At 50.3% G+C, this 23959-nt stretch overlaps 1 protein-coding gene across 1 annotated transcript; it reads right to left on the minus strand.

Moving 5' to 3' along the window:
- Positions 1-637: 637 nt before the first annotated feature.
- Positions 638-5498, minus strand: Sox1 (SRY-box 1). The gene has a single exon (XM_005366285.2). It carries the CDS (start codon positions 4652-4654, stop codon positions 3479-3481), a length of 1176 nt encoding a protein of 391 aa, XP_005366342.1. The 5' UTR covers positions 4655-5498; the 3' UTR covers positions 638-3478.
- Positions 5499-23959: the final 18461 nt, after the last annotated feature.

The following is a 23959-nucleotide window of genomic DNA, read 5'->3' on the forward strand; positions in this document are numbered from 1 at the left end:
GCGGAAGCTGGGTGGGGAGGAGGCTTGACCAGAAAAGCACAGGGGCCTGAGCCAAGCGGTGCTGGACCCTGGCTGGACCGAGTTTGCTTTCCTGCGTACCCAAAGCACTAGTGCTGGGGAGGGCTTTTCGAATTGACTGGAATTTTCCGGAGACAGAGTGTGGCAGTGCCCAGTCTTTGTTGGGGGGGGGGAGGGGGAGGAGAATGAAATGCGTGAATATGAGTGTTATTCTTCTCCTACACGCATGATTTTAATAGACCTATCAGTCACATCCCGACACATCTGCAGATCAGGCGCGCTGCGCCCGCAACTCCTTTAAAAAAAATTAATTCGTTTCATCTGCCTACTGGTGGGTTTGAGGGAGGGTGTCAAAGTCTCGGTGGCAACAATAAAAATGGGGCAGTGAGGTTTTTTTTTGTTTTTTGTTTTTTAAGTGAGGAAGAAAGAAAGGGGAAGAGGAGAGAGGGAAGGAGAGAGAGGAGAGGGGGCAGACGGGGGCTGGGGGGGCAAGAGACCATCAAGCAAATCACACTGCTTAGTTTACCGGTGAGTTTGGAAGCCACTCAGGCGCCCTACCCAAAGTTATGCAAACTTTATCCAGCCGCCACAAAATACTGCCCCACTCGCCACCGATGGGAAACAAAATCGCACTAGTAGAATGGAACACAGCCCTGGCATTGGAAGTGAATTATCAAGGGAAAATGACCACAAAGAATCTCACGTGAACACAAATGTGCGTTGCTTGGTTAGGAACTGCATTTAGCCCTGAATTGGGCTCCAAGTAAGTAAGGTCTAGGAGAAAATTATCTCCACTTATTTTAACTGGAGAGAGCCTGCCCGGATCTGGCCTCAATCTTGAGAGGAGGCCTCCCTAATCCTCTGTCTTTGTTTTCAAATTAAGTCATTAGACACTTTCTCCTAGTCTCTCATATCAGTAGAACCCAAAGGAAGGTGGCTTGGAGGCCTGGCACAAAGAATTCCAGCTAACTGGGTGGAGCTCAAATAGCGAACACAAAACACAAGGAATGAGGGAGCTGAGCTGTCTAGTATTTGCAAGATGACTAACTTTGTGTGGTGTGCTTCACTTAAAGTGAGCCATAACTCCTGTGACGGCGAGCCCATAGCCAAGGCACAGGAACCTCAAAAGCCCAGGCATGAGAGAGGTGAGTGTGGCTACCCCTGCCTCCCACTGAAGCTGCTGTGGTTGGGAGCCAGTCAGCAAAGTCCCTTGTGTATTAAGGGGAAGGTGGGCTGGACCTGAAAGTCCCCTAGAAGTTCCCTGAGGTGAACGGGGCTCTTTCCCTGACTGCCTGAGTGCGCTCCCCTCTTGGACTCCTAAGCAAGTAAACCAGTTCTGGAAATAACAGAGCAAAAACCCTAAAAGAAAAATGAAGAAAGGGAAAAGGGTGGGGGTGTCATTTTATTACCTTATCAGAAAGCAGTGGGCATCATTCCTGAATCTCTTGCAATCAGGTTAAGGAATGAGGGGTTTAAGCAAAATCATCAAAATTACTTTTTTTAAAAAAAAATCATACATGTCACTTGTAAGATTAGCATTTATACGGAAGGATATTCTCCAATGTAGGCTGAGCTAAGGTCTTACTGAATCGGTAGAGTAAGTCCACTTTAGAATAGCTAGTCCATACTCATTCAAAAAAAGAAAAAAGAAAAGAAAAGAAAAAGAAAAGAAACTAAGCAGGAAAATGAGGGGAAAGAATGCTGAAATTAGTATCATTTTCCACCTGGACTTAAGGAAAATTTCCTTCAAAAAATAGAATTTCATCCTAATGTCATGATTAATTTCAAAACATATTTGCTGCGTAAAGGTTTTAAATGCAATATTTAATGCTGTCAGATTACTTGAAGACAAAGTTTTACAGAAAACTTTAAATTCCAGGAAAAAAAAAACCCTGCAATGTACCAATAAACACCTAGAAAAAATATAATTAAAAATATTTAAAGCATCAAACAACCTCAAGACCTGGTCAGGAATAATAAAACACTGCATTCTGTGTTTACATTCCCTAGCAACCTGCATCCCGTTTCACACAGGAGAGGGGCAGTGTGTGTGTGTGTGTGTGTGTGTGTGTGTGTGTAAGAAAATCCGCAAATTTATGTTGCATTTTCCCAGAGAGGTGTTGGGGTAGGACCTGGGTGAGGGACACAGTGGTGGTGCGTTCTGGGTCAGGATTGCTTCCTTGAACCACTGGAAGGTAATTTCACTTACAATCCCAATTATGGAGATATCAAAGGCACGCTGTCTTGGTGGTGGTTGTTGTCCCCCATCCTTGGCCTCGTCCCACCAGCCCCATCATTGAGCACCGTCCTTTCTCCTTCCAACCAGGACCAAGCTGCCTCAAAAACTGCTACAGTAGGGGGAAGGGCAGAGCCACAGCAAAGAAATGCAAAAAGAAAAAAAAAATGCCAGGGCCAGGCAGTTAAACTGCGAAACTATTAGGAAGTACTTTGTAGTTACTTCCCTTCTGTGTTAACTTCAACTCTACAGAATAATCTCTGGAGTTTAGCTTCCTCTTTTCCCACTGAATAAAGCCATTGAAACGCTGCCCTCCGCTCGGTGGGGCTCCCTTACTCTTGGGCCCTATTGATAATTTCTCCATCAACAGATTGCTAATTGTATTTTGAGCTCATAAATCATGCATATAAAATTAACACGTTTCAATTTCATAGGGAAACGGCCGTTTCTCTCTTAGACGTATTGATTCAAATTTTGATGCATTTTGGAAAGGGGGGATATTTTTTTGTTTTTCTTTTTTAGATGAAAGACTTGCAGGCTATGTACATAATCTGACTCCTCTCCCCCCCTTACCGCAGCGCCTAAAATAAAAATGTCACAACGCATTTACAAGAAATAATACAAAACAAAACAAAAATGGAAATGCTCGGATACAGAGTTTTACAAAACCCAGAATATATCTCCACCGTCTGAGAGAGGATCGCGGTATAAATGAACCAACCAACCCAAAAGAGCGGTAACAACTACAAAAAACTTGTAAATGTTTGGATCTGCCTTACTACATTTATAACAAGTGAGAACAGCTCGAGGTCCGTCACTCGGCCTCAGGCAGAAGAGCCGGCAGGAAGGAAACCCTGGAGAAAGTTACAGTGCCGGCAGTCATACAAAAGTTGGCATCGCCTCGCTGGGTTTTGTCTTTTGTCCTCCCGAGCCGAGAAAACGCTGTGTGCCTCCTCTGCGGACGATAAATACTGTACAAAAGGTCTCGTGAAAACACCAAAGTTCAGTCTAAGACGCCAGTCTGGTGTCAGCGCCTCGGAGTCCCGGCAAAGGTGAGAGAGAGGGCAGATGTCACCTGGTGCTCCGACCTCCAGAGCTGTCTTTTTACAGGAACGTGGAGTCTTCTGTACAAAGTCGAGCTCTGGAGGCTCCGGCGCAGGCCTCACGCTCTTCGTCGCCGGGTCGGCGGCCTCGGGCCGCAGTGTCCCCGGAGTCCCCGCGGCGCTAGATGTGCGTCAGGGGCACCGTGCCGTTGACACCCGCGCCCGCGCCCTGGTAGTGCTGTGGCAGCGAGTGCAGTCGGCTTTGGGCCGCGGCAGCCGCTGCAGCCGCCGGGTCTCCACCCTCGCCTGCGGGCAGGTACATGCTGATCATCTCGCGCAGGTCCCCGGGGCACGGCGCCCGTGAGTGAGCAGGGGCCGGCGGGCTGCCGCTGGGCTCTGACTTGACCAGCGAGCCGAGGGCACCGAGGGCACCCGACGATGCCGCCGCTGCAGCTGCCGCGGCCGCCACAGCCGAGTTCTGGTGCGCGCCGCCAGCAGCGGCGGCGGCGGCTGCTGCGGCGCCGTAGGGGATGCCACCGTAGCCCGAAGGCGACGCGCTCATGTAGCCCTGAGAGTTGGAGATGGGGCTGTACTGCAGTGCGCCCATGTCGTAGCGGTGCATGGGCTGCGGGTTGTGAGGATGCGCGTGCGGATGGTGCGGGTGCGGGTGTGCCGGGTGCGCGTGAGGGTGCGCGCCGCCCGCGCCTGGGTGCTGCCCGTAGGCTAGCTGTGCCTCCTGCATCATGGCCGCGGCTGCAGCAGCCGCGGCTACCGAGCCCGGGTAGGCACCGTTGGCCCAGCCGTTGACGTGCGCGTAGCCGCCTCCAGCCGCGCCGCCCGGGCTCTCCAGGCGCTGGCCCACCGCTGCCGCCCCGACGCCCACGCCCACGCCCATGGCCACGGCTGCGCCACCGCCACCTGCGCCGGCCGCCAGCAGCCCACCGGCCAGCGAGTACTTGTCCTTCTTGAGCAACGTCTTGGTCTTACGGCGCGGCCGGTACTTGTAATCCGGGTGCTCCTTCATGTGCAGCGCTCGTAGTCGCTTGGCCTCGTCGATGAACGGCCGCTTCTCAGCTTCGGACATGACCTTCCATTCGGCCCCCAGGCGCTTGCTGATCTCCGAGTTGTGCATCTTGGGGTTCTCCTGGGCCATCTTGCGCCTCTGTCCGCGGGACCACACCATGAAGGCGTTCATGGGCCGCTTAACCCGATCCTGGTTGGCCTTGGTGCCCCCGCCGCCCCCGCCGCCCCCGCCCCCACCACCGCCCCCGCCCGCCCCGGCCGGGCCCGAGAGGTTCGTGGGCGCCTGGGCGCCGCCGGGCGAGTGCAGGTCGGTCTCCATCATCATGCTGTACATCTGGGCGGTTTGCGGGTTCACCGGCACCGCAAACAGAGGGCCTGGAGCATAGACGGCCGGGTGGGGGTGGGTGGGTGGAGAGAGAGCCCAGAGAGACTGGGGGGGGTTGCCTAACAGAGAGAAGGGGGTTGGGTGGAGGCAACAACAAAAAAGAGGCAAAAGCACACGCACTTAGCGCGGGTCCAGCTCGCAGGTGGAAAGTTTCTCTGGGTGCACAAATCACTTGCCAAAGAGGCCGTTGGCCGGGATCATCGCTGCCGCCGCTGCCGCTCCTGCAGTCCGGGCGCTCTCAGCTGAGCTGTGCAAACAGGTGCAGTCGTGACCAAGTTGAGGTTCCACTTTCTGGGTTTGAAGAGGTGCCACCGGGCCCGACACCGAGTTCGTTGCCTCTTCTTGGTTGCTCGAAGTCTCTTTACTGTGCTGGCTTCCTTGGCGGCTTCCAACTCCGGGGCCGCAACTTCTAGCACGGCGGCGCGCCGCGTGCGCTGGGCATGTGCTGGTCCCAGGTGCCTGGGGGGAGCCAGGCGCTGAGGGGGACTCGAAGGGGGGTTCGGAGGGGGCGATCACCGTGCAGCCAGGGAGGGGGTTAGGGACAGCGGTGCGAGTGCCAAAGCGTGCAGAGAGCCAGAAAGCTGGGCCGCTGCACGCAGGACAAGCTGTCTGCTGCCTGCCTGGGGCCGTGCGCTCGGAGCGGAGGCACACGCGGGGCCGGTGGCGCGGGGGGCCCAGCAGCCATACGCCGGGCCCGGGCTGCCATTAAATGAGCGCGTCGCGGCCAATGGGAGCCGGCGGCGGCGGTGATTTGCATGGCGCGCTGGCGAGTGACGTGGGGAGGGAGTAGATACACTGGGCGCGGGCGGCAGAGCAAGGAGGTGGAAGAGAAGGGGGGGGGGAGCAAGGGCAGGAAGGAGGGGGAAAAGGGGGCGCGGGGGGGCGGGGTCACAGCCACACTGCTTCCTGAGCGCGCGCGGCGGCGGCGACGGCGGCGAACTCGGAGTTCGCCCCCTTCTCCTCTCCCCGCCCTCGCGCTTCGAATGATTAACGATTGGATTGAAAACCTAGAGGAAGAAAGAATCGCTGTCGGGGGAGGAGGGGAGTGAGGGGGGGGGAATACAGCCCTGGGTCGTGTTTAAATGCGCTGGTTGGAGACCCAGCTCCTCCCCTGTCCCCAGCCAGCCAACTCTGTGCCCGCAGGGAAGGGGAAAGTTGGAGGTAGAGGCCGCACTTTGCACTCAGCCAGAGTGCAGAATAACGGTGGTGCCCGAGGAGATCTTCCCAGGGGCAGCTTAAGCCCAAAGCACCACTGCTGGTTTCCAAGCTAGGCAATCTCCCCCACTCCCGGAGCTCAGTGCATTCTCCAGAGCCTGCTCTAGCAAAGACCTTTCCAGCTCCAGGATCTATAATTCGGGTCTGGATGGAGGTGCGGCCGCTTTTGTGTGGTGCAGGGATCATAACTCCTTTATCTACCCTGAACTTTCTTGCGGGGCGGGGGGGGGTGTCTTTTAATGGATCAGGATGTTATAGTAAAAAAACTCTTCCCAATTTACTTTTTCTTCTTGAATTCCTGCGAAGGTCAAAAAAAAAAAAAAAAACAAGATCTGGAATCTAGTTACTCCAATAGTTAAAAAAAAAAAGTTAGTTGAAAGAGCAAAGGAACCTACCCCACTCTTTCTGGAGCGATTCTCCCATAAGCTGCTTGCTAAAGGCCTTTGAAACTCTGTACTCAGGGTTTAGAAGGGGTGCCTCTGATCGCGTGACAGTATTGCCTTTTTGTTATGTTTTGTTTCTTACTACGTTGTGAAAAAAAAAAAAGGCCAGTTCTGGGGATGAGCAAAACATAAACCACAGACGGCTGTAATTCTTGAATCTCAGAACGAGTATGCTTCTGGGGTGTTCAAGAGATTTCCAACGTAACCTCAGACTGCCATTTCCAAGAGAAAGATGGAGATTTGATTTAAAAGCTTCTTCCAGAAAGGCCCTTAGAGTGCAGAAGTTCTTCCGCCATCCTGGGGCGGGGTGGGGTGGGGGTGGGAACAGAGGGTGCCTCCAGAGATTGCTGTTGGGCTAGGCTGGTCTGCTGGCCTGCAGACCTCCCGGTGTGTAATCCAAAGGCTCTTCTGTGGCAGAGATAAAGGATAATGGCAAGAATAAGGGTGTTCCAGTATATTGGGCGCTGAACATGTGACTGTTCTTTTTTCTGTTAACAAAAAATAGCTGAGGCTGTGAATTTCCCGACCCCACTGCTCCCTTGCTATGATTATTACATATGTTTATTTTTATTTTATTTTAATCCCAGGTTGTTATAGCACAGTGCAACAGCAAAGCCGACTGAGCTTTCATTTCAGGCCATCCAGTACTTACTAGTAAACTCATCAAATAATATAGAATTATGCTAGAAACATTGTTTCATATTTTTATAAGCATCTAGGTTATAGACTATTTTTCAGCTACTTTCTTATTTCAGCAATCAAGTTTATTAAACCTTTTGATTTGTTTCATGAACTCCCTACAAATATCAGTTACATTGTAAATGAACAAAGCGAACATGAATATTGTTTAAGAATTTGGTAGAGCCATTTTCCTTTGATAATCTAGGAGGCGATGGGTGTGCAGAGATCCACTGTGTTAGGGGAAGTCAACAAGACTGAAATAAAAGAAATGGTTTACAAATTATAAACTATATTATCCACTTAGCAATTGAAAGATTTCTTTCCTGTGCTTTTCAATTTAGATTTTAAACTAAATAGCCAGAGACCCCCTGAAAATGCTTTGTATGAATCAAGCTTGGCACATTATTTTCCATATCAATGGGGCAATTTATTTTATAAACACCCTGCACTCCAGTGAGCTTTGCAGGAATGCTTTATGCTTTGGGGAACTTGGATAGATGACTTTGAAATGGTCTCATTTCTTTCTACCAAGCCCTGAACATTGTTTCCAAATGGGATGTTACCCTTGTTTCCCAGAACATCTAAATAGGAGGTAAATGGCGTCACATTGCAGGCAACCATGTTGGTGCTTGTCACTCAGGGCACGGCACTTCAGAAGCCCCGTTTAGTAATAAACTGTTGCCAGCCCAAGCCAGTAAAAACCCTATGGGTGCCCACCTGCAGAAGTAGGAATTCAGAGATGCAGGTGTAACTTGTTGCCAAGTGACAGAAGATTGGCAGCAGCAGCCTGTGCCAACTAAGTGGTGGTGGGCATGGTGTGCCAGACCTCCTTGTGCCTTCCATCCTGGCATGAGCAGTGAGAAGCTTTGCAACTGCTGTCAGTGACAACTTCTGGAAGCTTCTGCTCCTTGGTTCTTCTATGCTCACTTTCCCCAATGGCTCTTCTTACAAAAAAAAAAAAAAGACTAAAACCAGTTTGGTAAATATTTTTGTCTGCTTCCCATTCTACCGAACAGCTTGGTGGGGCTGCCTCCCAGTCCACCAGCCTAATGCCATTCTACAAACTATATCCTTGAGGATTTGAAGACTGACTATACTATGTCCAAGTAATACTAGAGAAAGCCCAGAATCCAAGGCAAGGATTGGTTTCACTGATGACTGACCAATTTTACTCTCTCAGCAACTCAGAAATTTCACTGTGCCATTACTCAAAATGCCAAAGACCGACTTAGAAAAGTGGCTAAGTTTTTAATCCAATCAGTGGTTACAATCCTCAGAAAATTCATGTCGACCCATTGCTAGAGGAAATGATGCATGCATGTAGTATATGCATCTATGTCTGTATATGTAAATGAACATAGATGAATTATGAAAGGGTGTATATATGGAAATGGTATGTTTAAGCTTTTGCACAAAAACCCTGACTTTCAAATAAATCGAGTCCTGAATTTTAAACACCTGGGTTTTATACTTGAACCCCTGGCATAGAATAGCCAGTACTTTCACACACCTTTGTGCTCTTGAGAAATCTTTGACTCACAGAGAGCCCCTGTAGACAGAACCCCTTGTTCCCTTTTTGGAGGACTGGTTCTCAGACATCTATATGTGGATTTCTATGCTCAGCGTTAGTCTCAAGCTTTGAACAAGTTGGGTAGGCTGAGGTTCTTGGGAACCGTGCAAGACTAGAAATTATTCAATGGGAGGTCCAGACTGTCTGCTCTGGTGACAATCCCCTGATCGTGCTCAGAACAAGATTGTCTAAAGGTTGATGGGGCCACTTGGACAGAGGACACGAGGAGGTGACTACCGGTAACTGCCAGGGGCAAAGACTTCCAGGCTCTGCTCTGATGTACCCTCTAAAGGCTGAGAGAATAGTTGAAGACCTCTAGCGAGCCGGCAGTTTCTAGGCTGGATTGTGGAGGGAGAAAGTAATGTTTAGGAAGAGGCCCCAAAGTAAACTCGGGAGAGGGAAAAGAACACTACAAGTTGGAAAAGGGCCTCCGAGGTCACCTCTACCAACAGGAGGCGCAGATTATAGGCCACGTGGGAGGAGAGCAAATCCGAGAGGGGCGGGCACGGAGGTTGTGACTCCATCCCGGGACCTGCAACAGGAGTGGTGGGCAGCGCGCTGGGACACCGCGAAGCCCCTAGGCCTGTCAGTGTGGACCCTGCCGCGGCGCGGGCCGCGATCGCCGTCTGCTGGCCGCCGCCACCTTCTCTGTCCTCGCGGAGCCACCTCGGACTGTCACCTGTGTGGCGGAGGCGCCCCTAGCCCAGCTATGGCTATCTCAGCGTCACTGGAGGGTTGGCCGCCCGCCAGTTCAGTGTTTGAGTTTTAGCGTGCGCCTCTGACCCCGGTCAGGGTGGTGGGGGGGGGGGGGGGGAGGGCATCTCTTCTCCTGGGTCGTCTCCAAGCCCTCTCAGCCGATCTCCTGGGCCCAGTCCGGACTAGTTTGGTAATTCTTCGCAAACAGCCAAAGGTGCCCAGTTACAGAGCTGTGTGGTTCGTTCGTTGTTGCTGATTTGTTTAAAAGGGGGAAAAGAAACAAAATCGAGATAAAGGGGAGAAGTCGGGGGAGGGGACAAAGGAAGATAATCACTCGCAAGTGAAGAACTTTGGGCGATCCCCGCGCCTTTACCAGTATTCCTCACAGCCCTTCTCTCCCGAGCCGCTCTCAACTAGAAAGCAGACTCCTCTCCTCCGACCCGAACGGGCGCTTGAGTTTAGAGAGCCGCTGCAACTGCGCCTGTGGGAAAGGGGCAAATAAAGTCCTCGCGTCTAGGCTTCCAGGCTCCGGTTCCAGCTGTCAGCGTGGCGACCGGCACACACAATCCAGAGCTGCACTGCGTGTGCGTGCATGCCTCCTGGTTCTCTGGGTGGAAGCATTCGGAGAATCTCTGGGAGCTTCGAGTAGGGGCTCACCCTGTGAGCAGTGCTCACACATATAATTCAAATTTCACAGCTGACCTGCTCTGAAAACCTCAATCAGCTTCTAATTGAAGGGAAAACAAAATATTGCTTCCCTACAGCAGAGCTAACGATTTAATCATTATATCAGACATTATAGCTTTTAATTAGGCTAATGCTGATACTGTATGGAAAGAGATAATTCAACACAGTTCTTGATGAATTCTGTAATTGGGTTAACGGCGGAGCAGTCGGGGGAGAGACGTCAATATTCAAGCTGCGTCTGTAGCCACCAGGTTTATGAATGAAAGAGGGGAGGAAAGCCTGGAACCCGAGGGGGCATCGCGCCCTCTCTCCCCAGAGCTGCGGGTGCTGGAGGAAGAGGCGACCGAGATGCCAGCGGGGCTGGGCCGCCGCTGGGTGCCAGGCCTCGCGGGTTTGGAACCGAGCGCCCACTTTTGCCCCTGAAATCTGACAAGAATTTCAGCAGGCCTACCTTGCTGGTACACCTGGGCACCAGATGTCCGAATCTATCCACTTAGCCCAAACCCATCCCTACAGGAGGGTTGAGCCTCCAGCATCTAGCTATTACTTGCCTTTCCATCTAGTGCCCCTTGAAAGAGCTAACGATGCCCCGGGCTCCCACCCATCGCAAGTGCTGCCTGGGCGTCCACAGCACAGCGCCCCTGGCACTCTGCAGAGAACAGCTCTACCCACGCGGTTCTCTATGTGCACCTTGGGTGCTCCAGGCTCTGGTGGCATTGCAGACTGTTGGCACTCCTGTGTCAATGCCGACAGAGAAAGAGCAGATCTAGTGGGTACCCAGGCTTGTGTCCAATCTTGTGCCCCCTTGCCCTTGGCTGAACCGGTTGCTTGGCCTTGGGCTGCAGAAGAAGGTTAGCAATTAGAGGGTGTGGGCCCGCTTCCCTTCCTACAAAAGAACGGGAAAGAAAAAAATCCGTTTGGACTCGTCTGCGGGAAGCAAATTGTGCCAGGGGCATGGGTGACCCCCTCCTCTCCCTTCTCATTCTCTCTGCCAAGTAGGGCCTGGACTAGGCGCTGTCTCAGGGTCAACCTGCCACGGCGCTCCAACCGGCTTCTCGGAGATGCCGCCTTCTGCTTGCGCTGGGACCGACTTTCCTTGCCACCCTCTTTTGCCTTTAGATTTCTACCACACTCAAAATCTGTGCTCAAGCTGCCAATCGGAATCTGACCCTGCTTAGAGGTGGGCTGTGGTGAGCCTCGGGTTTTGAGGAGAGGCGCAATCGCCTCTGTAATTTGGTTGCGCTTTTCCGAAAAGTCAAGGAAGCGGCCTTTCCGCTGTTTTAACCCAGATGTTTTCAGGGTGTAATTTTTTTTTATGTACTTTAAAAATTTCTGCCGCCGTTCTTAAATTTTTCTCTTAGTCTTTGGTTTAACTACATCAGCACAATATTCTCCTTCAAGATAAATATACTGTATTGTGATTCATCCGTGTCGTATTTTGTCAGCAATTACTGCAAAATTAAATGGGTCACTGTGAAAGTTTCATTTACTCAACCCCCCGTAATTAACAGTTTGAATACACCTTTTTTACATTGTGCAAAAGTTGTAATTTTCCAATGCATGTTGTGTCTTCCAGATAAAGAATGCTGGTTAAGTTAGATGTGATCATGAGAATTCAAAGCTCTCCTCCCAGTGGAGAGATGCTGGGCTTTTCCCTAAGACCATAGAAAGCTCGTGCACAAGATCAAACTTTTCTGATCAGTGGAGCTTCACTACTGCTCAAATACAGATTTGCAGAGGGTAAATGCGGAAGGATGGAAGGGGTCTGATTAAGGGACATTACCAAAGAAACCTCTAACACCAGAATTCTTAGGCTGAGCAGACAAGCCTGCAGTATCTGTTGCCTGGAGATATTGGAGGGCAAGGTGAGTTATGACACACTAGAAGGTAGGAACGGTAACCATCCCATCCTATCTGAAATGATGCTTCAGCCCATAGAGCCCAAGGGTGTCCCTGACTAGGGCTGTGTGCAAGAAGCCGCCTTTGGAGTACGCATGGCCCTCTCTCTCATATTCTCTCTCATTAGCCCCCAAATAGAAAAGGCATCCCTCACAAGAGGAGACAAGTCATAAGGAATTTTTATATGAAGAGGAATACCGTGAAATCAGAGATGCTATTTTTTTTTCCTTCCAGGCCATGCCAGTTATTGCAAATTAGATTAGCTGCACAGGCTGCAATATAAACACGGCACGAGGTTCACGCCAATGAAAGCCCGTCCACTCCAATCTTGCCTTTCATCGGAGTGGCTCACATAAATCACATCTTGTCCTTTAATACACTTTTCAGTGAGATTAAAACATCACTCTGACACAATTTCAAGCCCTTTCAGTCATATGCCCCGCTTTACTTCAGAAAGTAGCTAACAGGAAAAGGGGGTCTGCAGATATCTCCAGGCTGTGGGGAGAACTTCGCGGCCCTGTGAGGGGCTAATGGAGGACCCCTTGGCCCCATCTGAACACCATTCATCTTCCCTTGCAAAGATACAAACCAGCTGGTTCTCCAGCAGAAATCAGATTTCTCTGGGGTTGGAGAGAGAGAGGCCAGTTGACTGACTGTGTGTGCACAGGGGCTTTTTGGGGCAACACTCTCCGGACAGGGGAGTTGGAAAAAGATCACAGCCCACCTTCTGGGGGCCCAGGACCCTAGACCTTTTTGGGAAGGAGGTCCAAAGGCACAGGGGCGGGGTGGGGGGCATGTAGGGTTTCAGGTGGCCTTTGAGTCCTAAATCTTCACTTAGGAGTGGAGGGGGAAAGAGGTGAGGTTACTATAAAATTGGCTAAGAGCTAAAATCAGTACCCCTCACTGTCCCCAAAAATGACTCCTCTCTCCCTCAGGGACTGGCTACCTGGGTCAGGTGCTGAATTTGAATTTCAGAAAGACAAAGAATCCTAGCAGGCAACCGGAGAGGGGTGTCTGGACTCCAGCTCTTTTCAGCCTTTCATTTTCTCAAATTGTGCTTGTAACTCAGAATGCCCAGACATGACTTCTGGAGGGCAGACTGGACACCTCCTCCCCCTCCACGGGGCTGCGCCTGTTGAGTCTCTGCTCAGTCAGCCACGGGAGTACTCTCTCTCTAGACCCCTGCAGGGTTGGGTTCATTGCTGGGAGGAGCAAGAGAAGATAGGAAATCCCGAAGGTCACCTCCTTCCATCTCAGTCCCTCTTTCCAGCTCCTTACTCAGTCTCTGAGTCTTTGGCTCTATCTCTTTTACTAGGACCCAGCAGGAAGCCACCTGGTGACTTTCTGTTCAACTTCACTGGGCACCTGAACATCCCCCGTGGGAGTCCTTGTTCAGGTAGAGCCACCCTTGCTCCACCCAAAAACTCATATGCAAGGAAACCTGATAGAGTCCAGGAAAGAGGGGCAATTCCTCTCTCCTCAGGATCCTGAACTTGACCATAGGCGGTATTCACAGCCCAGTTCGACTTGGCCTGTGGCCATGTCTGCAGTTCCCACTCTGCTACCAGTGGCATCCACCCACCAGGCCAAAAGACTACTGAAGACAGAGCAGGACTCCTCCGGCTCCAGCCCAAGCCACTGAGGAGGGGAGTGTTCCTGGGGTTCCTCTGAACCTACTAGGGTGCCATGAGTGCAGCCCCCTTCTAAGGCCAGCTTCTCACAAAGGCGCGTCCAGAAAGCCGGGCCCCTCTGCACTGCAGGAAATCAATGGCACAAAGCGAGCTTTTAATGGGTTAATTGACTAGAGGCCTCTATCGCGTTCAAACACCTGTTTCCTGCCAGCAGCGAAGCCTGTCTGGTCTCTGCCTAGGTCGATGCTACAGGCTCTGCCCCGCCTTGTTCATCGAATCTAGGCCACGCAGAAAATCCATTTCACCTCTGAAAGTTGCGGCTTACTCCACTCGCTGGCTAGTCGAAATGGGCAAAAGGGGGCAAATGAGGGTAGCCAACTAGGGCCTGGAGACTTCTGAGTGCTCCCAACAAGTTCAACCCAAAGCCGAACGGTGCGCTTTTGCTTGACGAGGGAGGACCCACTACCCAGGCAGGGTCTTTGGGTCCGGGTTACCCCTACCTAGGGCGGCCCCCTCAGCTCTGCGGACTCAGGATCGCTCTCCGGGAGTCCTCCTCCAGCCGGTGCGACTCCCACCGCGCCAAAGCAGCTACTGGGTAGGCACCCGGTCCAAAGGCTCTCTCTGAGTGTCTAGGGCTCCCGGATGATTGATTTTCTTTGAGTAACAGAATTAATACAGTCAAGTCTGTCGGTCAGTCAAAGTTAAATTGATTCTTTGCCCAAAACACCTCTCACCAAGTGGCACGCGCTTCAACATGTTAATTTTTAGAAGGTTATTTTCAACCCGTGGGTTAAGTTCTTGGCGCTGCCTAGAGTGGTGGCACAGAGCCGCCAGCCTGGTCTCGGCAGGGCCGGGGGCGGAGAAAGGACAGACGACCCCAGTGGAAGGGGCACCAACATCCACTAAATCTTGCCCCCAAGGCCACTGTCTGGACCTCCCTCCACCTCGGCTGCTCCTAAGGGCGATCTACCTACACATGGCTTGGGATGGTTGGGCGGTGGCCAATCCAAAAGGCTGAGGAGCAGCAGAGGAGTGAACTCACAGATAAGAAAACGACCAGTAAACCCACGAGACCGCTTGCGAATGTCACCGCCTCACGGGGCCGCTCAGCGTTGAGGCCAGAAGGCTGCGAGCACCTAGCACATCCTCTCGGAAAGGTTCCGCGGTGACCGGCTCCCCTCCCGCTCCTCGCCCGCCGCCTGTCCCTGCCCGGTTGGTGAAGCTCCCGCGCGCGCGAGTTCGAGATACACTTACAGTTAGTTCTTCTTGCAGCCCGGCGGGTCCGCACCGCTTGGCCGGCCTGTACCTCCGCAGCCCTGCCTGGTTGCGGGCCGCGTGGGACCGGGGCGCCCCGCAGGCCCAAGCGCACGCGCTGAAACCCGCGGACCCCGGCCCGGCCAGGCTCCTGGCGGCGATGGCGCCCGCGCCACGCGCACGCACACTCACACGCTCACCCCCGCTCGCACACTCGCTAGCACAAGCTCCTCGCTCGGCACACACAATCGCAGACGCACACACTGCAGGCGAGAGAGACAAGAAAATGAAATTTATTATTGATAGAAAAGACTCGCAAGACAATTTCAGGTTATTGTTTCTCTCTGGAAAAGGGGGATCCCGCCACATAATGAAGCGCCTTTTGTGTGGCACTGAACAATACCAAACAAGTATTCTAATAAATAGCCGCGTTTTTGTTCCTGCTCGGCAGTGAATAGAAGGGAGCCGTTGCTTCGCTAGCAGCTGGGACGCCGAGCCGAGCGGGGAGGTGGAGCCGCCGCTCGCCCTCTTCTAGCCGCTCCCCAGCCAGGTCCCCGCCGCTCCCCCATTCGCCCTCGCCTGCAGCCCCTCCCGCCGGCCCGACGGCAGAGGTTCGAGACCCTGAGACCGCAGGGATCCCGTACCTTCCCCCAGAGGCGATCGCACTCCCCCCCTGCCCCGCCCGTTGTCAGCTGTCACTTGTGGCATCCCACGAGCGGCAACTTTCACCTGGAGCGGCTCTCCCGGCTTTCCCTACCTCTCGTGTGTGTGGGTGGGAGGGGGACGCCCCCATCGGTACTCCTGAGTCAGCGCGGTCATTGAGAAGGATCTGAACGGCGCACCCCCTCCGCCCCCTCCGCGATCTCACTGTGGGCTCTCTCGGCTCTGTTCCGGGCTGGAGCTTTGTTGTCTCACCCAGGGGATACCTTGACCGTGGGCGCCGAGCCAGGCCTCCCCCGGAGCAGCGAGGGCAGCACCCCCCCCACCCGCGCTCCTCAATCCCCCCTCCCTCCAGTGCTGCTCCCTCTACCAAGGGGAGCAACAGAACGAAAGACGGTGTCTAAAGATTAATGGGTGGACACAAAGCTCTCCAGGTTTTTTTTTTTTTTTTTTAAAGTCGCCCGGACTGGAGTCTGGTGTCCCGGTGAGCACGGCGGGAAGGAGCCCGGAGTAGCTGCTCCGAAGCTGTCGCCACAGCGAGGCCAGCGAGTTTGCAGCGGAGTACCCTCCCTCCCAATATTCTGTCACTCCCTCTCATGGCGGGTCCCTGTACCCAGTCTTTGCTGTAAGGCTGAAGCTGCCCGCCAGCCCATTGCGAAGTATGGCCTTGTGGCCCCGGGAGCCCGGGAGTAGTGCGGGAGAGAACCACTGAGAAGGCGCCGGGTTGCCGCCGCTCAAGTTTCGTTTCCAGTTTCTCTCCGCTATCCGGTCTCCCTCTCCCATTAGGTCACCAACTATGGGAAGATGTCAGCACTTTGGACTTAAGACCTACACACTCGGTGGCACCTTGAGACGTCTCAAAAGCAAACATTTTTTTTTTCTTAAAGGGATGACCCCAAGTTCTGCCCAAAGAATTTACAATTCCCTGACAAGCTAAGAAAATACGCTAATGTTAAAAAGAAATGTACAAACACAGCACACGTGACCGTATCAAGCGTTTGCTCACCCCTTCGGGGTGCTGTGGGTGTGTACTTCTCCTGTGGACACACGTATGCCTCTCCCCCTCCCCCCACTGCTGCCAGCTGAGGTTTTCAGCAGAACCGTGACTGGCTCTAATCTCGGAGACAAAACCCACATGACTTTCCCTCCATGGATCTTAATCTAGGCAAGCACTTTGTCATGTGTAAATTATTTCTTAATCGGACTGAGAGGTTTCGAAGCGCAATTCAGGACTTAGTGTGCTGGGAATCGCCGAAGATTGACATGCTGCCTAGGAACACTTGCTCTGGTAGAAAGGCTTCCTTGCACCAGACTCCTTGATCTGACAGAGAAGGGGGAAAAAGCCGGTGGTGAAGTTCCTTGGGGAAGCCTTTTTTTTTTTTTTTCCAATCCACCTCTAAGAAACCCTTGGAGTTTAAAGTAATTTAGCTCAGTTATTCCAAATGTCGGCAACACCAGGGAGAGGGACTTTGGTCCTGGCTGTTTTTTTTTTAAACCCGAGTTTGTGCAGGAATCTGGGGGCAGGAAATGAGGAGATTCTTCGGAGTTGGAGCCATTCCAGCAGACACGGGAAGCTCTTTCCTTTTGTATGGAAAATGGAAACATTTTGGAATCCAGATTTAAAACTTTGACTTATATTTTACATGTTAAATCACTGAAAGATTGGGTACAACAGCGCATAAAGCCTCAGAACCTGCAAATATTTGAATGGTTTTTGTAAGCGGAGCAGCTGCCAGTCAGCTGGCTTTGACAAGCTGCCACAGTTTTGTCATTTAATAGTGGGTGTTAGCCTAAGTGCAAAACACTCTGGCAAACAGATGTCAAACCCGTATCAATGGGGGTTGTGAAGTGGAGTTTAACCCACATCACAGGGAGCTGGTTGTGCACACCAGTGCAGAGAAGATGCAGGATCCTGGGAGTCACAGCCTGGTCCTAGGCACTGGACAGAACAACTTCGGAAGTCTGTTCAAACCAGGACTTGCCTCTCCAGTGCTAAAAGGGGAGAAGCCTAGGGTCAACCAGTTTTGCAGGTTCTGGGGGTGATCAGATGGTATGCCTCTCCCTCGCTTCCCTGCAGTTCCGGTTCTGCAGACTTGGCTGCTCTTTGCGAATCCGAATAGACACTGCAGAGAGCCCAGTGCCCACGCGCTTTCCTTGGCCGCCGCAGGAAGCCTTTCTCGGCTTTCAGAGGGAGAATGGGCCTGCAGAAATCTCAAAAAGGCCTGTGGTTGAGGCAGGGTCCACAGCAAATCTACGGCCACCCTAAGTCTGAGCCAAGGAGGTCTGGAGCCTAGCGCAGAGTGTTACTGGCGGACCCGGTTTTGTCTACTGCCATGGAAGACAGAAGGAACCAAAAGAGGCGATGTTCCGAATTCAAGGCGGAGATTCGAGAGAGAACATCTTTGTTTAGGTTCCCAGAGGCCGTCCTATCTGTTCCTGTCTTACAAGGATCCTCCTCTTAAGGTCTGAAGGGCCAGCCAGACATTAAGTGAGGTTGTATAGAGAAAGCAGCTGGAGGGGAACCCTGTGGCGTTTGTATTTCTCCACTGGGGCTTCTAGTACTTGAACTTGGTTCATGGGTGAGGGTGTCTACACTCTCTCCTTCATCAGAAGAGGATTATTCAGCAGTGAGAACTTGTCTCATAAGGCTTTGCTTTTCCTGAAAAAAATCTGTCCAATCCATCTCCTCCTGGTGAAGTCCAGCTTGTACACGGGATGCCAGCCACCCCTTACAGACCCGGGCCCCAAGCCATGTGATCATGACACAAGATGATTGATAGGTAGAGTCCTGTAGTTTTGCACTTGGCATGTATTGTCCCTTCCTTTGTCCCCTGACCTGTTAGCTCCTCGTTTTGTTTTGTTGAATTTACACATGGGGTGAAGGTGGGGATAAACATTTTAGGCTGTATACAATATGGCCTAAGAAGATTTAGGAGTTCAGGGCTTCCCTTCAGAAAATCGGCCTCATTGTGCAGTCAGTGTCTGCTTTGCAATGAACAGCGATCAGAGCCCTGGCGGTGTAACTTTCTGACTCTCAGATCGGCAGAGACTTGTTCCTTCTTGTGCTGGATGAATGACACACAGCGACACAGGCCTTTTCAAGGGACTGCAAAAAGAACATGGCTCACCCCTCCTTCCCTAGCATACAGAGTATTACTCTGGCCCATGCTCCTCGCCTCTCTGTGCCATTGGCTTTAATGATGTTTTAATAGAAAAGAGAAAGCAGACCTGTAAGAATTTTTTTTTTTTTTTCGAGACAGGGTTTCTCTGTGGCTTTGGGGCCTGTCCTGGAACTAGCTCTGTAGACCAGGCTGGTCTCGAACTCACAGAGATCCGCCTGCCTCTGCCTCCCAAGTGAAGAATTTTTTATTGTTAATTTTTTTGAGACACTGTTTCTCTGTTCTGGAACTCACTCTGCAGACCAGACTGACCTCAAACTCAGAGATCCCCCTGCCTCTGCCGCCTGAGATTAAAGGTGTGCACCATCACACCTGGCTGATAGATAAGGTTCTTTAAAAAGCAGTTTCCTTGGGTCCATAGGACTAATTAATTCTGAGTGTACCCATGGCACACGCTTTCACCTTCTGCCTGAGATCTTGATCACATGTCTCCCACAGCATATTGCTTTCCTGGAAGGAGAGGTGGAAACAGGACAGCGGTCCCCTTCAGCAGGCATCCCTGGGTAGTAGCAGCAGTGAGAACATCTAAGAAACAGGACAGCGGTCCCCTTCAGCAGGCATCCCTGGGTAGTAGCAGCAGTGAGAACATCTAAGCCTGACACAGGGCAAACCTGGACAGGAATAGATCTTCGTTAGATACACTTCTTATATATGAAGGATGAAGTCTTCAGGGGGAAGGGGAGTAACTCCACTCAGTGTCTCCATGTGCCATGCCGTGAAGATGTTGTGCAAGATCCATAGGGTTTCAGGTTAAACAGCAGTGGGGTTCAGCAAATTTAGGAGGGTTAGCACCCTGGAGCCAGAGCCTTGAAGGTTGCAGAAGACACAGGAAGGATGAGGAAAGGCATCCTTAAAGATGATCACACCACCTCAGTGTGTGTGTGTGCATGTGTGTGTGTGTGTGTGTGTGTGTGTGTGTGTGTGCTCTTGCAGGGGCGGGTGTGTACCTCTTTACTCTCCTTCCTTCCTCCCTCTCTCCCTCCCTCCCATCCTTTCTCCCTCTCTCCCTCCCTCCCATCCTTTCTCCCTCTCTCCCTCCTCCTTTCCTCCCTCCCTTTTTCCCTCCTTCCCTCTTTTCCTTCCTTCTTTGCTTCCTTCCTTCCTTTCCAGTCAGAGCTAATTACAACCTTCTTCGGATATATTTTCTTACTACTCAGAGCAATAGAACAGAATGGATTCTATCCTCTTAAAACATCTTTACTTGTAAGTTCCACGAACATTCCACATCCCATTCTTAAAGAAAGGATCACAGGTATCCTAGGATAGCCTCAAACTCAGTATGTGGGCAATAATGGTCTTGAGTTCTTGATTCTCCTGTCTTCTGCATCCTCAAAGCTGAGACCACGAGTTTGCACTCCCATCCTGGTCCTCCACCTGCCATGCTTTCCTAGGCTGAGCAACCTCGTGGGCCTGTTTTCTGAGCAGTTCATCCAGGGGTGAGTCACACGGAACAAACCTACTTATTGGTTGAATATCTGTCTTTGTGCTTTTTTTTTTGTTGGTTTATTTTTTTGTTTTTCTAGACATTGTTTCTCTGTGTAGCCTTGGCTGTCCTGGAACTTGCTCTGTAGACCAGGTTGACCTCTAACTCAGAGAGATCCACCTGTCTCCACCTGCTAGGATTAAAGGCGTGTGCCACCACTGCCTGGCTGTGCTTTCATGTTCAACTGGACAAAGGACACAGCTTCTTCCTATTGTTCCTTTTTCCTGCTCAACCCTTATAGCAAACCAGATACAACCAGAACCAAGCCCAGAGACTGTTGAAGAGGAATTAAACTCAAAACCTTCTCGGACTCAGAGCTGGGAAGGGCCAGCACTGCACTTCCTTCCAGTTCTTGAAGCTAGAAGCAAAGTGTCGACGATGGGAAAAGACCTCACCAAAGGAACACGCACCGTCAGTGGCCAAGAGCTGGAGCCCTGTCCAACAGGATGAGTTCTCAGACATAGGCATATTATATGTAATGTGATATAAACAGTACAGCACACTGTTAACAACATTTATGATACACAGAATTATATAGTGTGCTAACTAAAAGCCCGTCTCAATTATTAATTGAATTTCTTTTGGAGAGAGGGTCTCATGTTATCCAAGCAACCAAAGATAACTATGAACTCCTGATCTGTCTATCTCCACATCCCAAGTGCTGGGATTACAGGCATATGCCTTTATATCTGATTAAATTATTAACAAATTAAGTGTGTGTGTTGTGGTGTGGCACATTTTATGGGAGCCAGTTCTCTTCTATTTTGTGGGTCCTGGGGCTTGAACTCAGGTTGTCAAGCTTGGTGGCAGATGCCTTTATCCGCCATCATCTCACCTGCCCAATTAACTCATAATTAAGACAAATCCATTAGAAAAGTTAGAATAATCATGTGATATTTCTAATGTTTATTGACTACGCTTCTTACCACTATAGGCAGAATGATACTAGTGTGAAAAAAATCTTGACCAGTCTTCCAGACTTAAATTCTGGAAGCAGGTCACTGCAGAGGGTCTGCAATCACCTGAAACCCCACAGGTGTTGACTTATTTGTAGAGAGATGAAGAAATGGCAGAGTGGGCGTTTGTAAGACAGCCTATGTCAGAGCCTGGCTTTGTTCCATGCTGTGTGGTTGTGGTTGGCCTTCTTCAGCATCTCTAGTCCTTAGTTTCCTGACCCTGAAGCAGAGACTTGGCACTACAGTGTCTTGAGAAACAAAGGACCAATCTGATGGAAAACACAGGCTTTCCTTAGGGCAACTCTCCTGTGCTCAGGTTGCCCATCCATGCCCTGGTCTTCTTTAGGTCTCGGTGTTGGGAAACAATGGACAGGGAACTTCTCTGGGGAGGTCCCACAGGCTCACCCAGGCAGTATGCTATGGGTGGACTTCCTCCGTGCACTGGCAGTGTCTGCCTGCAGGGACTGGACACTCTGGTTGGTCTTCATGTGCTTCATGTGTCAGTGGGCACTCCCTTTCTTGGGACTTAAACATATGCTGTCCATGGTAGCAATAGGGCACCTGGTTAGGTACTAACTTATATTCACAATGTCTTTTTGTTTGTTTGTTTTAGATAAGAGTGGCTGTATCTTAAGGTTTATACTAACCCTATTGATAAAGGCTTATTTCTTTATGCAAATTTATACAAAGAATTTACATGTCATATTTTATTCATAGAAGCCCCTAATTTGTTCAGGTTTTTGTTCCTTTTTTCAGAATCCATCCACCCATTCATCTATCCATTTACCCATTCTCCCTCTCATGCACTCATCCTTCCATCATCCATCTATCATCCTTCCATCATCCACCCACCCATCCATCCATTATCCATCCATCCATCCATCCATCCATCCATTCACCCACCCACCCATCCATCCATCTATCATCCATCTATCCATCTATCATCCATCCATCCATCCATCCACCCATCCATCCATTATCCATCCATCCATCCATCCATTCACCCACCCATCCATCCATCCATCATCCATCCACCCACCCATCCATCATCCATCATCCATCCATTCATGCACACAGCCATCTATTCATTTACTCACCAGTCCATCCATCCATCCATCCATCCATCCATCCATCCATCCATCCATCCATGCACATAGCTACCTATCTACATATCTGTTCATCCATCTGTTCATATATCCATTAGTCTCTCTATCTACCCATCTACTTATCCATTCATCCACATAGCCCTATCTATCTGTCTGTCTATCTATCTATCTATCTATCTATCTATCTATCTATCTATCTATCTTCTATCCATCTATCCATCCATCCTTCTACATAGCCCCCCCATTCTCTCTCCATCCATGTACATCCATGTATCTTTCCATCCATCCATCCTCACACCCACTCACTCATTCGCCTTATAAATACTTGTGGATCACCTGCTATTTGGCAGGTATCATCCTAGGCCTTGAGATGAAATGGAGGAACTGAGAGCAAGATCAGCCTTGGTCCCTAGAGAATGTGGAGAGATTTGTAGATTGGTTTGGTGGAGTCTTCTAGATAATTTTTTGGAACAGCTCCTCTTTGTGCTTCCTCTTTACACAGTTTGTGTTTGGTTTCTGGTGATCCCCCCTCCCCCACGCACACACTTTTTCATAAATTGATGACCACGTGGCAATCATGAAAATTCTTGGAGGGAAAATCTTACTCCCACCCCACCCCGGATGGGAGCCTATGAATTGCTGAGGCTTCTGAGTGATTCAGCCTGAATTTTCATCACACTGTGGCCACTGGGCTCAATAATAGTATAAATTCTGACAGGATACTGGCTGGGCAGGTTAAGTAACCAGCTTTTCAAGGTGAAAAAACAATTGTTGATTGTTTCTAGGTTCATTTTCCAGATATAATGTTCAGTGAAATATTCTGCCATCAGTTAAGCCTTCAGGGTGAATCTGTGAACTGGGTACAGGAATAGACCAACCTCAAACATGTGGGAAAAGGGCAGGAGTACCCCACGTGTCAAGTGCTTGTCACTGTGGGGACTGTCCCATTTCACCCTGTCCACGGGCACTAAATGGCCATGGCGGAGAGGGACGCTGCACCCCGTAGGGCAAGCGCCTCCTGTTACTTGAATTCTACAGCTTTGGCAGAGTCCTGGGTATTAGGAACTCAAAGAGTGATTTCATAAAGAAAAAAAAAAGTGTAGTTTATACCAAAATGGAATAAACCCCCTTTTGAGCAACAACAATCTGCATAAATGCTTTAAGAAAGCCTATAATTATGATAAAAATGTTGCTCAAAGTTAAAATTATGAAGCAATCAAGATTTATAAACACTCTCTCATCGACTTTTAATCATTCTTTCTTTTTTATGTACAAACTGTACACAATATATGGCTGCACCATACCACACTATACATTTTATTTTCAGTAATTTAGCTGAATAAAACGTATGTGACGTGACATTGAGTGGCTAGGTTATATCGACATATGATGATGGGCGGGTAGCTGTTTCTGGTGTATGCATGGTTATGTTTCCCTCTCGCATCTTACACAGAAAAATGCATGCCTTGACTGTGGCGGCAGCTCCTTAGAAATTCTGATTCATGTGGTTCCATTTAAGTCCAGAAAGTGTGACGTGGGGATAAATATTAACTACTTCTTGTCTAAGAGAAAAATGTTTTAATTGCCAATAATTGAGGATGAAACTGGTCATCATAATCAATATTTGTTTATAGTGGGCAAAATTTTCCCATTTTGAGTAGCTGGAAATAAGCAATTAGGTTAGCGTGTGAAGGGCTGACCCAAAACATGAGCTATGGATACTGTATTTGAAATCTTTCCTTCAATAATTTAAAATGTTTAAGCTCAAATTACAGAGTGAAACCTAGGATAAAT

The sequence above is a fragment of the Microtus ochrogaster genome, unplaced genomic scaffold (assembly GCF_000317375.1).
Source record: "Microtus ochrogaster isolate Prairie Vole_2 unplaced genomic scaffold, MicOch1.0 UNK7, whole genome shotgun sequence".
In the NCBI taxonomy this organism is placed as follows: domain Eukaryota; kingdom Metazoa; phylum Chordata; class Mammalia; order Rodentia; family Cricetidae; genus Microtus; species Microtus ochrogaster.